This window comes from Gymnodraco acuticeps, unplaced genomic scaffold, assembly GCF_902827175.1.
Source record: "Gymnodraco acuticeps unplaced genomic scaffold, fGymAcu1.1, whole genome shotgun sequence".
In the NCBI taxonomy this organism is placed as follows: Eukaryota; Metazoa; Chordata; class Actinopteri; order Perciformes; family Bathydraconidae; genus Gymnodraco; species Gymnodraco acuticeps.
In genome coordinates, this window is record NW_022990238.1 from 12,781,214 (window position 1) to 12,797,070 (window position 15,857).

The window sequence follows — 15,857 nt, forward strand, 5'->3', positions numbered from 1 at the left end:
AATGTGTATTGATAAAGTAATCAGCTCCAACAAGCCAGAGGACATAAACACGGTGTTGTTTGCAGCGCCCCCTGCTGCTCTGATGCAGTGTATGCGGACGTGCATGCATGGACGCGAGCAACAGATCCGAGCGCATGCGCAATTCATTGTTTTGACTGAAAATGCCGTCGGTTTCGAAAACGGCGGCCAATGCGTCTCCTCAAACCGAGAAACCTAGCCACTATACGTGAGTAAAGCTACTGCAAATAAACAACAACATGGCTCGTTGAAGAAAATGTTTTTTGCACGTGCACATATGCGCGTTTGCATTTCTTGCATTCCTCAACTCTTATGTGTGCGTTGAAAACATGGTGCTTTTCCAGGCTTTGTGACTACCTAACGTCACATAGCAAACAGCGACTGCACGCTAACGACACCAGCCCTAATGTAGGAAACACGGACGTCTTAAATCGCTTAAGTGTCAAGCCATGCGTTAACGGAATCGTTTATAACTGTTTTACCGAGTTGGGGAACTGTTTTGAATAATCTTTTGAATGTTAAACCGTCAACTTGGTCTGCTAAATGATTAGCCAGGAACTCGCTAACCAGTCTGCTTGTAAATAGCTCGGCCTTATTTTGAGTTCCCCCTTGCTACGCACATTTATAGACGTACGCTCATGGACATTCAACAAGCGTTACGTCCAAACAATAACGTAGTTTACTCTCTGAATAGCAAGCTTACGTTAGTGACCCAAAATATATAGTAGGCTACAACACTAGCTGCATACCACGACACAACACTGTCTTTACACTTTTTTCCAGCTTTTGACTTATTTCATAATGAGTGTTCATTTCAGAACGCGGTTCCTCAGACTGTTTATTTTGTTTTTCCTTGTTTCAGATACTTGAAGGAGTTCAGGACAGAGCAGTGTCCGTTGTTCCTTCAGCACAAGTGTACGCAGCACAGACCCTTTACGTGTTTTCACTGGCATTTTCTCAACCAGCGGAGAAGAAGACCTATCAGAAGAAGAGACGGAACTTTTAACTACAGCCCTGACGTGTACTGCACCAAATACGACGAGACCACAGGCATCTGCCCGGATGGAGATGAGTACGTTTCAGTCTTTTCATGAAAGCTTCAGTGCGTTGTGATGCAGCTGCTGACTGATGTTTTGCTGCCATGTTTGGGATGAGAACCTCTGTAGCTTCAGGGGAACATATGTTATCAAACTGATGCCACTAAAACATTCAAAGCACAGGAAATGTCATAAAGTATACAAACATTCAAGTGTTCCTTAAATAGGTTTGGGTCGTGATGTGTCTTAATTGGGAAGAACTGTGTTGATGAATATATATATATATATATATATATTGTTTACTTATTTGTTTTATATAGTGAGTTTGAAAAAAAACGTAGGTAAACTTTATGACTTTTTGTTGTGTTATTGTATAACGATCAGGGGAAATGTTATTAATTTAATAGGGATGCAAAACGAAGCCATTAGGTCTGCAAATAATAATCTTATTATTATCATTACTGGTTAATCTGCTTACTATTTTCCCTATCAATTGTTTTGTCTATGAAATAGTAGCAACATCTGTTCTCTCCAGTTTAGTCATAGTCCAAAGTGATATCTTTAAATGACAACTATATTCAGTTTACAATTATTTAAAACAAAGAAATGGGAAATCTCCATATTTGAGAAGCTGCTTTTTCTTGAAATTCTGATGTTTTGAATTAAAATAACTGGTAAATAAATTATCAAAACATTTATTTTTTTGATTTTCTTCTTGCTATAAAAACAGATGATAAAGTGCACTAAGTTCTGCCCTTTTGCTGCTCTCAGCATACGCCCTAAATACTGCAGATTGCTTGAAAGTAGCGCCTACAGACAGAATGTAGTGTACACTATATTCAAGTGTAACAGTTAGTCTTTCCTGACATGTTAATAACACAGGTTGACATTGCAATGACAATTTACCAAAAAAATACTTTTAAACTCTTCTTTGCAGTTCTACAATGAAGCTAACTGTTCTGCGGAGATGTTTGCAGGGGACTAGGAGCATGTGTTTGTGAATTTGGATTGAAAATGATAGATTAAAAAACATGTTAATTATATCAGCTTGCTGTCGCTTTAGTAACGCTGCAGCATAAACAAGCTCTGTGTGTTTGAATGACATATGTGCAGATCAGCTCCAGCCAAGAGGACTGTATCGGTTATAATCATAGATTCCTGCCCGGAAAAGAGTGCTCGAAAGATGAGATATAAAAATGGGTGTATTATTTACTAAAGTGAGGAGTGCTAGATATGCTGTTTAGCCATATTTGGTTGTTGCTTTGTGATCAGTATCACAATATCAGTATTTTTTTCTTCTATTGTGATTTGATGCACGGAAATGTTCTCCCCTACAATAAGACACCAATTTAGTTTCCTTGTTTCTTATTTGTGACGGCATAGTCTCCATTGTTCTGCACAGGGCATCATTTGCATCAGAGTGACAGGCATTCAATTCACTATAAAAGAGTTCAAGCATTACATTACATTACATTACATTGCATTTAGCTGACGCTTTTATCCAAAGCGACTTACAATAAGTACATTCGACCAGGAAGACACAACCTTGAAGAAAACAGAATCATATAAGTATATCAGGTTTCATAGAGCCAAACATTTCAAGTGCTACTCAACTGGCTTTAGATAATCCAGTCCTTTATTAGTATAAAAGTGCTTCATTATTAGAAGTATAATAAATATGAAGGTAACTGAAACAATATGGTATCTCTCCTAAGGAGGCTGCAGTTCTCTCTGTGTGCCCAGGAATTACAAATGGCACAGCATATAATAGAGCCCAACATAAAAAACAAAAAGAACTATGATTATTGGACTAATGGAAAATGAACGTCTGCCATCCTTACAGTTCCTCCTCTGCCAATGGCAGCTATTTTTGTATAACCTTTTGTGTTGCCATAGCAACTGTTGCTACTCAAGAAAGGAAAAAAATGGTTTATTCAAGAGGCTTATTGGCCATACATTTCTTGAGGCGTTGCTATTGTGTCAGCCCTGCAAATGCAGTGGAATCTGTTTAAAAATGTGTGCAGCCATAAGAGAACCCTATTTCTAATTACAATATAATAATAACTCTATTTTGATTGGACCATATTTTAAATGTCTGTGCAGTGCTTAGCTATTGTGTTTTCACATGAAAGATGCTATAAGTACTAGAAGAATCTAGTACTTAGTAACGCTGCAGCATAAACTATACTAGAAGAATCTAGTACTTATAGGAGCATTGTTCAGTGTTCTTTTTTCATCCGCTGAAATATTAAAATGTTGTTTCCTTGCTTCCTTAGCTGTCCTTACTTGCACCGGACCACGGGCGACACAGAGCGAAAGTACCATCTACGCTATTACAAGACCGGCACTTGCATCCATGAGACAGACGCTCGAGGGCATTGTGTGAAGAATGGCCTCCACTGTGCTTTCGCTCACGGGCCACATGATCTCCGACCTCCAGTCTATGATATCAGGTGACATATAAAGCAAATAGTGGCCTCTCTATTCCCTGCCAAACTTTGAACTCGCAAAGGAACAGACAAATCAGCCAACTTGGATGTAATGTCAACAGAGTGTCCGTAGTATAAAGGTTTAATGGATTTACAGACTCACATTTGAGTCTGTAACACTGTTTGAAGGGCTTGGTTCAGTGAATATAAAATAGACAAATAGCTGCATTCAGCTCTGTGCTGCTGAAAGAGTCTGAGTGAGGTTATCTGATACCATCAGTGTTGGGTGTAACGCGTTACAAAAGTAACGGAGTTACAGTAATATATTACTTTTTGCTGTAACGAAGTAATGTAACGCATTACTAATGAAATGTGGGTAATATACTACCCGTTACAATGCCCAGTAACGCAGTTACAACACATTTCAACCCGAAATTAAATGGTGTTTTGTTTTTTAAGAATGTAGCCTACTAACATAGAGACATTCCGACACCAGACAAATTGTGCGGGTAGATTAGTAAACCTGGTGTGTTTACCCTTCAGGCTTCGCGTCGGGATCTTCGGGCAGTTGAATGTTATGCACCCTCTATTCAAAAAAGAGAACGGAGCGAAAAATACAAACAACAAATTGTGTCAGGTGCGCGTGACCTGCTCCGCTGCGCGTGCATCATTTCCAAAGTGCTTCCACAGCAGTGACACACATCTGTGGATAATCATTTATACGAAAATGGTTAAAGCAACCATCACTAAACGCCAGCAACACTGCATCTACTGCAGACAGTAGCAACAGGTCGGATGGGGACATCACGTTACCCTCCGTTGTGGACACTAGCTTACTCCCGCCTGACTCGCCGCCCTCGCCCCCGGAGCAGCAGTCTTCGTCTCCCCAAACTACGCCGGCCCGCAGGTGCCAGGATACCACGGCAAAACAGAGCCTGCCCAGCAGAGGTTGCGTTAACCGAATATTTTCCGTCTATGACGGATTTCTTTTAACAATGACGGACAAATCTGAAAGCAGTCCGTCATTTTGACAGATTAGAACAAACTCGGAACAGCGCCAACGTTTCCCCGCAGCGAGGCTCCGGTGTTATGCCGTGTTATGCATGCCTTCCAAAAAGGAAATTATACCGTTTCCAAACCTAACCGTGCCGTACAAATCATTGAAATGTCTGTGAGTCTTGGCTTTACGCTGGGCACGCTCCCACGAGGTGCAGCAGCCATGCATAACACGGCGCATGTGAACTGCCCCCCCCCCGTTGACAGTTCACGAGCATGCTTCCTTCCCCCCCAGAGTTGTGTAAAGGCCGACGGGTAATTCTGGATTTGACGGGCAGCGAAAAAGTCTAGCGCAACCTCTGCTGCCCAGGTATATCTAAACAAGTACTCGCCTGTACAGTGGGGTTATAGGCGGTCATTTTGCAGCTCGTGGTATACAAATAGACAAGGGAATATTCATGTGAAAATAGTGCCATATTCTGCCATGCCTGTAGAAATGTTGGGTCAAACATAATGCATACAATAGCACAGATGCCTTCACCACGAATGGCTACAAAACTATCTCATATCCCAAGCTTATCAACAAGCTAATGTTGCAGCTGAAATGTTCTCCAGGTCACAAAGTCAACCTCACATGATGACGTGATACCAGTTTTCAAGCACAGTAAATATTCTCTTCCCAGAGTATATGATGGGACCAAAGTGATGATTTAGTACATGGTTTTAATAATACTTTTGCTTTTCAATGTTTTCCATTTCAAACCATGAGCTGGTTTAAATAATATGTGCCTTGATTTACATTATGTTCTCATTTGTTTTATCAGTACAGCTTTGAAGCTTTTGTGCTTTTCTTTGCCATAGTCCACTTTAGACTATATGAAATATTTCAGGATTGCACTTTTAACTCACTTGAAATGTTCTCACTTGCTTGGTTTCAAAACATAACAAAGGCCATAATCTGTTCATGGGGACCATCAATGCTATTTGTCATTGCTGTTGCCGGCCACTATTGCTCATGTAAACCTGCTACTGCTGTGCCCCCTGTAATCTCAGAGGCACCCTGAGTCATGTTGTCCTGGAACCGGGCCTGTACACGGCCATATACTAAACACTACAGAGCCCATTCCGTGTCCTGTTATTGTTTACTTCCTGTCTGCCTTCTTCTGGTGATTTATCTGACGTCCAGCGCTCCGTCTTTTAACCTCTTTTCCTTTGTCTTTCTTGATCCTCCTTAGCAACCTTCATTATAGTCCTTGACAGTGGTCTGTACTGCTGTATTAACAACGTGTCACATGTTAAGAAGTTACAATCAGAATCCAGTATTCAACTAAGCCGTGTAATACAAGTTGTGAGTAGCCTTAATGGCCTACACAGTTGTTATGCTATACCACATCGCCCTTCATTGGATGTATAATGAGCTGCACTAAACTACATTTCAGCATTTCAAATACCTAGCCATTCTTTTGCGGTTATTTTGGTGAAAGTAACTCAAAAGTAACTAAAGTAGTGTAACTCATTACATTTCAGAGACAGTAATATTGTAATGTCACTTATTACTTTCAAAAGAGAGTAATAGGTAATATGTAATATATTACATTTTGGAAGTAACTTGCCCAACACTGGATACCATGAAACAAAAACAAATGCTGGTACATCTACCTGTAACTTATTATATTGAAGATAAACTTTAGAGTACCACAGAGGTGCAGCCACAAACACAACATTTCACAAAGAAAAGACATGCATACAAAGCTGCCAAACTAAGCAAACATAAAAAGCAAACCCATTCAACAGTAGTAATAAAACCTTTTCTCCTTAAAAGCCTTTAATAAAAACAATTATCATCCTGTGCCCATCCCTTATTGACCCACCCCTGTTTGTTTATACCGGATGGTTATGGAAGAGGTTAAGGGCCACATGTAAATATCTTTTTGATCCGACCAAAAGTTTGAGAATCACAATTTTGACTCAAAAAACCTTCACTTTTGTTCAGATCTCCTAAAAAGGTCTCAAGTGGCCCGAACCCTCTGAGGATGATCCCGTATAAAGTGTCTCAAATGTTTTTTTCTTCTCTATAGTATTTTAAGAATTAGTTTCAGCAATGATCACTTGTATAAAGTTATGATAAACATTAAGAGACGCCAGTGATTCAGTAATTTAGCATAATACTATATTTAACTCTTTTGAAACGACAACTAATATTTGTATACTTGTGGAAGCAATAGGGACGGAACTAACCTTGGTTTTATGTGCAGAGAGATTCAAGCACAAGAAGCCCTTCAGAACGGACAGCTGGGATCTGGGGAAGGTATTCCTGACCTGCAGCCAGGAGTGTTAGCCAGCCAAGCTATGATCGAGAAAACTCTGACAGAAGACCCCCGCTGGCAAGGTGAGTCATGATAACCAGCTCGTGCAACAGGTAGTAACACACTTCCTGCAAAATACAAATAAAATGACATCAATTCTTTTTGCAGACACCAACTTTGTTTTAGCCAACTATAAAACCGATCAGTGTACAAAGCCCCCCCGACTATGCAGGCAGGGCTACGCTTGCCCCCACTGCCACAACAGTAGAGATCGGAGACGAAATCCAAGAAAGTTCAAATATAGGTAAGTTATGGTGACAGAGTTTTAGAATAAGAAACGGTATTGAGTTGTATGATTGTAACGTGTTAAATGTTCTCACTGTGATGCAGGTCAACTCCCTGCCCTAACGTGAAACATGGGGATGAATGGGGCGAGCCCTCAAAGTGTGACAGTGCAGACAGCTGCCAGTACTGCCACTCCCGCACCGAACAGCAGTTCCACCCAGAGGTGAGGGATGCTTCTCAAAATAACATACATCAATTGAAAGGGTTTATTGTCATATGCACATACGCTACAGTGTAGACACGCCACTTCAATTCTTCTGACTCCTCCAACAATGCAACATATATAATAACATAAGAAGAAGTCTATATACATGTAAATAGAATATGATGTTTACAAGAAAAGAATATGAAGTCAAATATTGTACAATAACACTAAATTAAATACGGTTTATTGCGGTGATAACTATTTAGTTAAATAAGTAGATTGCAAGATGATCATAGCTTTTCCTTTTACAATAATACATTTGAATTACAATACTCAAGCCTTGAAATGGACTGTTACCACAACAACCATAATTAAGTAATGTGTAGTGTGAGAAAGTGTTCTTGACTGTGTAATCCTGCAGTTTAAGATATTGTGTTTATGAGGTTTTATTGTCTTTGATAGTATCGTAAATCTTAACTTTGTAACTCATTGTCTTTTTGATTGGTCTGTTTTTCTTCCTCTCAGATCTACAAATCAACCAAATGCAATGATATGCGACAAACGGGATACTGTCCCAGAGGACCGTTTTGTGCGTTTGCACACGTAGAAAGTAAGTCAAAGTGTATCTAAATACTGTCTCAGTACTCTTGAAAACAGACGAGTTAATATATATATATATATATATATACACCTGTCAGATAATTGTCTTGATTTCCCCAAATGTTCAAATATGCACTGTTAACATTTTAAACATATAGGTAAAGGTTAATAGGTATTGTAAAAGACTCTTTCTTAGTTAGTTGAAAGAGAGAATAAGTAAGGAAATAGTCTTTATTGGGGCCTTTTATGTTCAGTTCAATGTTCAAACTGTTTCATATTTTCTTTTTAGCATTATTCTCAATACAAGGCTAAAAAAAGTCAACTTCAATATCAGTTCAACAAAAAAGCAAAGAAAATCGTTATTGCGATATTCGGCTACGTTAGCATTTTTCATTTGCCATGCAGCCTTAGCAACAAGCAATGTTGTCGGAATGTGGCTGTTGGGCATCTCGTTGTTTATGCCGTTTTCATTGAATCGTACTCCCGTCAGGAATCCCCTCCACAGAGGAGAGCATGCTGACAGTGATGCAGTCCAGCTCTCAGTACTCAGAGTGTCCCGTCAGCGAGTGGAACAGCGGGGGCAGCGCAACCAGCAGCAACGGACAAGTAGGAAGTGTATGTTTTCCCGTTGCTATGTCACGACTTCAAAAGGAAATTCAACAGAATAAACACATACATGGTGTTGTATTTCAAGAGAACACAAATCCCTAAATAACAATTCATCCATTTAGCTGTTGATATGTTGTTTACCATGCTCTCATCTTTCTGCTGGCATGCATTGATTTGTCATTATTGTTTTCCGTTACGTCATTGCTTTTGATTGTAAGACCATCATTCTAAGCTATTCATTGTTACATTCTCACTCTAAAATAGATGTATTTAGAATATTGGTTTTATTTATTTATCCATACGTTGATCATCCTTTCATTAAGACCATGTGCACTTCTCTTTCTCAGGTTTCATGTTCTAATAGCTCGACTGTAACTCCAAGCTCAGGAAGCGACAGTTTGTTATCCCCAGTGGGTTCCACCAGCAGGCCTAACCCCTTTACTGATAGTAGTATATGTTCAGAGTCCACCACATCCAGTGTCTCATCTCTGACGTCTAACTATCCCAAAGCTCCGGGCTTTGAACGAGAGGACCAGGTATACAGACTCTTCAGCTTTAGGAAGACTCTAACACACAGACACAACTCAGGGCTTTAATGCATCACTCATTCCTCTTTTCATTCATTTTGAAATGTATCATTCATGTCATTTTGTATTGTATCACTTTGAGACATTTCATTTACAGGTATTAGATCATCTAATGTGTCGGTTTTTCTTTATTAAAAAAAAATGCAATGTATCTTGTCACTTGATGAGAGCACCTTATACATGGGTGACTTGACAAAAACACATTGTTGAGCCTTGTTGCATGTTTTTTGTAATCAATGTCACATTTAGTGAACATGTGGGAACTGCAAGCTTGCAATCAGGCTGGACAAACCACCTGTCCTTTGTAACACTACACTCAGAATTGCCCTTAAGTTGATTTCACTTGTCTCTGCTTCACTGTTATTATAAAAGAATGTGTAATCAAAAGCAATATGTTTGAATATTGAAAGAATCATTGCAAATCAAAGGTTTGTGATATTATTTGATATTATTTATTTGAGCATTTTGTCACAAAATGTTTGCTGTTTTGTGTTCTCACTTTTAGATTAAGAACAAGGGGCAGATGGATCAGAAAATGATGGACCAAGAAAAACAGGTTTGGATTTTCATTATTGATTTAAAATACTATTAAAAGCTCCTAGTCATTTTAATAGTGCTACGTGTTGATGTGACGAGGATCACTTTGACATGGAAACATCACACAATGAAAGTTGCTGGGAGATTTTAAAAGGGCCAGAATGCTTCTTTATATAAAGGTTGTTGTGCATGTAAACAATAGTTTCTCTCCCACACCTGGGCTCTGGTTTCAGACAGAGATGTGCAATCAACAATATAAATGAAACATGCCACCTGTGCCTCCCTTCCAGACACAACATACTGTATTCTCTGCTGTGAACCCTTTGGCAACAAGCTTCACCTCCAGCATAACGTCCAGCTTGGCCTCCAGCATCGGCTCAGATAGTTCTTCACCCACCACCTTATCAACCATGAATGCAAAAGCCACTCCTTTCTATCCGGGGAGCAACACTGTGGAGTCAGTTATAGGTATGTGTTTGTTACGTCCACTGTGAAGCCACTGAGCTGCGTACTGCCGCTCTGCATTTTGTTTAAAATGTCAGCCAGATGTTTTCCGTTTCCCCTTAGGATCCGCTCTGGACCTGAACTTCTGTGACATCAATGTTGCATCTCTGGATAAGGAGCTGGAGGAGCAGGACAACAGTATGGGATTTGCAAGTAAGGACATGCAGTTTGTTAAAGTACATTCAGCTGTCCAACACAGGTGGTCTCATGATATGCCTGTAAATGATACAAATGTAACAGCAGTGTTTCGGTTGTCCCCACAGGACAGAGGATGCTGGGTGGCTCCGCTCCTGTGAACATTCCCGGCTCTCTGGGCCGATCTTCCTCCTTTAACTCGTCCTCCTCGCTCTCCACCTCCCCGCTCAGCTCCCTGTCTCAGTCTCTGTCGCAGTCCCTGCTCGCTGCCTCCATATCGCAGCAGAATCACCCTTCCAACATGTTAGCCAAGCAGGAGCACGGCCTGCTGGGAACTCCCACCTCCTCTTCCCAGAATTCTTTAGGTGAGCCGATAGCATCAGGCATTTTGTTCCGCGTGAGCTGGGAAGCATTCGACTTCAGATTTGAATCTCAGTCTTATATGGCAATGGAAATAGTTGAACTCGTACACAGTGAGAACAAAAGTAATATCCAAATCATGTGCAATATAACATTTTTAATATTATTTACAAAACTCTTTTTATCATGCAAAATATTACTTTTTATTCTAGTTTTCTTATTATACTAATTATACCTTACTATGAAATACTATTTTGCACTGGTGTTGGCATAACACTTTATAAATGTTTTTTACTGTTTTATTCTCATGTTATTCACTTTTCTAGTTTACTTCACTATATTTATTCTTTCTCTTATTGCTAAAAATGTTTGTGGTGGTGTCGGTATTAATTCTTGATAATTATCAATCTATTTATTATGTTATTGTTTTGAGCAATCTCTCATCTGAATTTACTTTGAGGTTAATACAGTTCTTATCTTATTATCTTTCTGCAATATTTAACGTTAGCGTAATTAAGTATTAAGTAAAGTTTTCAACCTTCCAGAAGTTACGCTGAGAAATATGGCTTTTAGAGTTGCTGGAAGGATGCCATTTCTCTGAACTAAATCACTAGCAATTAGACATTGGTCCAAATGATTGTAAACACTATCCACTGCTTGTTCTTATGACTTGAACACTTCTCCCCTAGGCTTGAACGGCGGGGCCAGCAGCATTTGGGACTTTGTGAGTGGCAGCTTCTCTCCGAGCCCCTCTCCAGTCTTCAGCAGCCTGACGTCCAGCGCCAGCAGTGCAGATCTGGCTCGGCTCTTTAGGGACCTGGACGAGGCCAAGAGGAAGATCAAACAGTGGGAGGAGGCCTGGCACCAGGTCAAACAAGTCAGTGATGTAAACTAACTCATTTAAAGGGGACCTATTATGCAAAATCCACTTCTTTTTTTTTCTCTGTTTGAAGAGATTCTGAAAGTTTCAGGAAAAAAGATTCTCTCTCTTTTTGTCCTGATCCATTTCTATAAAAACCTGACTGAAAATGAGCTGATCAGATTTTGGACATTTTATGATGTCATAACGATTTTTTGGCTTGTGTAACCATTAGCCAATCACCAACCAAGGTAACCCCCCCCCCCTTATCACCTGAATCTCCTAGAGCACCATTGTGTTCTTTTTATCCAAATATCTCTGAGGGGTGTGGGGAGGGGCTCCTTATTTTTCATCTAAAGCAGGGGTGGGGAACCTTTTTCCTCTCAAGGGCCATTTCAATGTTTTCATCCTCCTCAGAGGGCCGTGCAAATTATTGACCTCTGCTTAAAAATACTAAAATCACAGCCCATTAATTTCACCTTTCTTTCATTCTGTGCAAAGAAAAAGCAACCTCTTAATCCAGATATTTTACCATGACTCGCGCATGCATGCACGTGCACGGTTGTGGCATGACCACCAAAACAGAAAGATATGGACACAAGATGTGTGCAAATGTATTTAGTTTCCTATCCATGTGAACATGATTCCCCCCCCCATGCTCCCCCGGGAAGATTTGTTTTTTTTGTTGTTTTAAATGTTGAAGTTAAAAGCATCAATCTGGTGCACTTTGAGAGCAACATTAGGAGATCTATGGATACATCTCTCAACACCCAGATGAAACAGAACTGGAAGCAGATTTTCTTTTTCTTTATGGATATTTTACAAATCACTCTCCTTTCAAACTGTATTCTTCTTTATTAATAACAACTTTTTTTTACTGTCATATAGTATTTTATACCTGTTTATTTTTTTATAACTATAATGATCATATAAAGATGTGCCTTTACCTCACTGGTTGTAGAAAAAGCTTCTTATATTCGTTAGCATAGCTAGCTAACCAGATGCTAATAACAACAAAGCTATTGACTGTATGATCAGTATGACAGATGAGCAGATCGCCACTGGGCTTTCAACTAAAGACACAGACACGCAGAAACTGCGGCATGTGTAAGGCTCCTTTTCTGAAGTGCCGGAGCGGCGTTCTGGTGCTCTCCGTCAGAACTGCACCCCTGTCAGACGAGACATATACCACGTGATGACACGTTAGGCTCGTGTTGTGTTCAAGGACCCTGACCTTGGCCAGGAAAAACAGGCACTCGCTTGTTTCATTATTTTGCGGTCTAGATTTCTTTCATTTTTTTCTTTTTTGCGTGTGTTTATAAATTACCTCGAGGGTCGTACCAAATGGTCTCGCGGTCCGTATATAGGCCGGAGGTTCCCCACCCCTGATCTAAAGTAACAGACAGAGAATCAGCACTTTTGAAACAGGCCTGAAACAGAAGGGATTATGGGATGTTACAATTATCTGTTTACTATTTGGAGCAAAACACTTCAGAGACATGTTTTGTATATATCTGAGACATATAATATATTGATGAAAAACAGTATAATAGGGGACCTTTAAAACACCTCTTAGCTCATGGATTTGTATGTAATCGCAACTCTTTGTTCCAGGCCTGTGAAGCTTGCCAGAAAGACGCTCTGGAGGCAAAGGAGCAAGCGAAGACGGCCGAGGCGGAGCGGCAGCTGGCCGAACAGAAGTGGGAGGAGACGCAGCGCAAGCTCAAAGAGCTCCAAGGGGACTTTGACGCGCTCTGTCGCACCCCGGGGACGCCGCTGCTACGTAGCTATGGAGAGCTGGACGAGCTCCCCTTGTCAAAGCTCCACTCGCTCCAGAGTCAGCTGCGTAATGACCTAGACCTTATAGACGGGGTAAGACAGAATAGATCACACATAGAATTTCACTTTTAGCATCTAGTTTTTAACGGGTTTATCAGAGCTACGTTTTGCCATGCTAATTTGAACAATCTGCATGAAGTGTTTCCCTAAGTTGCGGCTGATATCCATTCTCTTCTTTCCCCCACAGGTAATATATCAGCTTCAGTCAAAGAAATGTATAGTTTGCCAAAAGCATGATCGTTGCATTGTCCTGCAGCCTTGCCAACATTATGTACTATGTGAGAACTGTGTGCTTAGTAAAACAGAATGTCCCTACTGTAGAACAAAAATAGTGAAGTGGTGATGTACAACTAGTCGAGGTATTATTTAAATATAAGCCCTTTGAAAAACTGCTAATAGATATGACCATTTTTCTAAATAGCAATGTCTGTTTCATACAGTGATCGAATACATTTAGAATACGATGATGTTTGACTGACAAACAAATAGTATTATCAATCAGATTGTGTACAGGGGATGAAATGAAATCATTCATTTTGTTTTGCTCATTTTCTGGGCACATGACCTTGTTCAGCCAGGTGGGTTTCTGTGTGAAAATCCATGCAATCAAATTAGAATATTAAATTACATCGCAATGCAATTTCTCAGATCTTTAATCATGACACTAAAAGACATTCATCTTGTGTCCAGATTTGTTGACATACACAATATGCAGGAATACTTTCCCCAAACAAAATACAAATATGCAAACCTGACAGAAAATGCATAATTACAGATACAAAAAAAGAAATGCTAATGAGACCACTAAACTTGCTTAAAATCTGTATTCTTTAAGACATGAATGAGTATGGGTTGTATTTCTATCCTCGTGTTTTACTGTTTATTGATTGGAAATACTTCACTGCACTTTGAATTATTGTGGATCAATCTCTGACCTAATCCACCCAGAGCAACGTTTCAGAAATACTGTGGAAATGTAACAAATATGCATCAAACCTGTTGACTTAAGACACATCATATTCTTGTTTTGGAAGAAATAAATACTATAAAACGTACTCACTGTAACTGTATAATCATATATATAGTGAGAAGTTCTTCTCATACTGTAAGGTCACTTCTCAATCTTTCTGGTGGTGGGAATAGTGTGATGAAAAGGACACAACAGTAAATACAGATACAGCCATTGATGATAGGGTACCACAGTAGCCAGGTTTTAAAATGCAAAGGGGTCACTGTGTGGATGTTTCCAACGTACTGCCAGGGACACGGGCTGATGCTAAACATAAAATGGGCAAAACTCAAAGCAGTTTTTTCTTGACCTAAAGAGGAATACATATACTGAATCCATCAAGAGCTCACAGAAGCAAATCAAGACACAAGACATCAAAGAACCGATATCAGATAAACATGTTTTGGGGGAAACCCATTAACACAGCATGGAGATACCAAAACTGACGTGTGGAATATAGGCCAAATGTACAGGCTGTTAGCAATGAATACATACATACACAATAAACACATCATATGTGTATTATTGCATTTAACACTAAGGGGAGTTACTGATGGAAAAAAGCAACATTTGAAGTGTTTTCCAACAATATAAACTATTTGCAGATGTTCTAAAGAAATCGCATGTGTCAGTGTTCCTCTTTAAGTGAAGCCACATCTTGATTAACATTCTTTTTGAAATCCTCCTAGTCAAGCATCATTATTTTGACCAACTCAAGAAGTTAGATTTCTTCTAAAAGCACTTTGTTAGCTGGGACTTTCTTAAAGGGTAAATAGAATTGAGCTTGAAGCTGCTTTGTAGGTATCCTTTTTGTTGATTTCTAATTGTGTGTTTTCTATATAAGCTAATGTCTGAAGCTTCTGTGTGTACTGTGAAACTGTTAAATCATGGCATGGTTCAACATCTTATTAAGATTTCATAGACAAGTACTTAATAGTTTCTACTTTCATAGTTAGATTTATAAAACAATTCAATCAAGTAAGTGCAAATGTAACATGCATTGAAGGCATAACCAGCAGCTGTAATATCAGTAAGGCACATGCTACATGTTAAGGCTGTTTTTCAATCCGTTACTTTAGTTTTGTAGAGATGTCTATAGGCTAGCCTGTTAGAGAAGCATGTATTGTATTTGCTAAAAGCCTGAGATGGTGATTTTTGTAGGAATCTAGCCTCTTGAGAACATATCGGCCTCTAACTCTAAAGTGCCTTCAGTGAAAAAGGTTATGTGTAGAATTGTCACAAGTATTCAAAGCTTGTGCAGTTTAACTTTGCAGAAGCATCAACATGCGTATGACTATATACGTGTATATATTATACATTTATGCCAGTGTATTTGGCCCAATCCCATTAAGTATTTCTGCGGTAGATAATGGAACAATGTCGTCGTCGTCGTCCCCCCGCCACACACTCATTCCTCGGCGTGGTGCTCTTTCGGTGCAGCTGCAGTCCTTGAAATTAGGTTTTTCAAATTCAACGCTTGGGAGTATGCAAACAGGACGGATGTATTTGTATAGCAACATATTAAAAAACTGTTTGTTTTAA

At 39.6% G+C, this 15,857-nt stretch overlaps 1 protein-coding gene across 7 annotated transcripts; it reads left to right on the plus strand.

Moving 5' to 3' along the window:
• The first annotated feature begins 91 nt into the window (after window positions 1-91).
• unkl (unk like zinc finger) lies at window positions 92-15,857 on the plus strand. Of its 7 annotated transcripts, none has more exons than XM_034219579.1 (16): window positions 92-226; window positions 881-1,090; window positions 3,332-3,508; window positions 6,736-6,869; window positions 6,955-7,090; window positions 7,177-7,294; window positions 7,802-7,886; window positions 8,367-8,491; window positions 8,833-9,021; window positions 9,578-9,628; window positions 9,900-10,077; window positions 10,156-10,266; window positions 10,377-10,613; window positions 11,298-11,485; window positions 13,082-13,339; window positions 13,494-15,857. In XM_034219579.1, the coding sequence occupies exons 1-16, from the start codon at window positions 162-164 to the stop codon at window positions 13,647-13,649; spliced, it is 2,418 nt and encodes an 805-aa protein (XP_034075470.1). In that variant the 5' UTR covers window positions 92-161; the 3' UTR covers window positions 13,650-15,857. The 7 variants fall into 7 exon arrangements, with proteins under 7 accessions (XP_034075470.1, XP_034075472.1, XP_034075471.1 ...); XM_034219581.1 differs by having other exon boundaries at window positions 10,177-10,266; XM_034219580.1 differs by having other exon boundaries at window positions 8,367-8,482.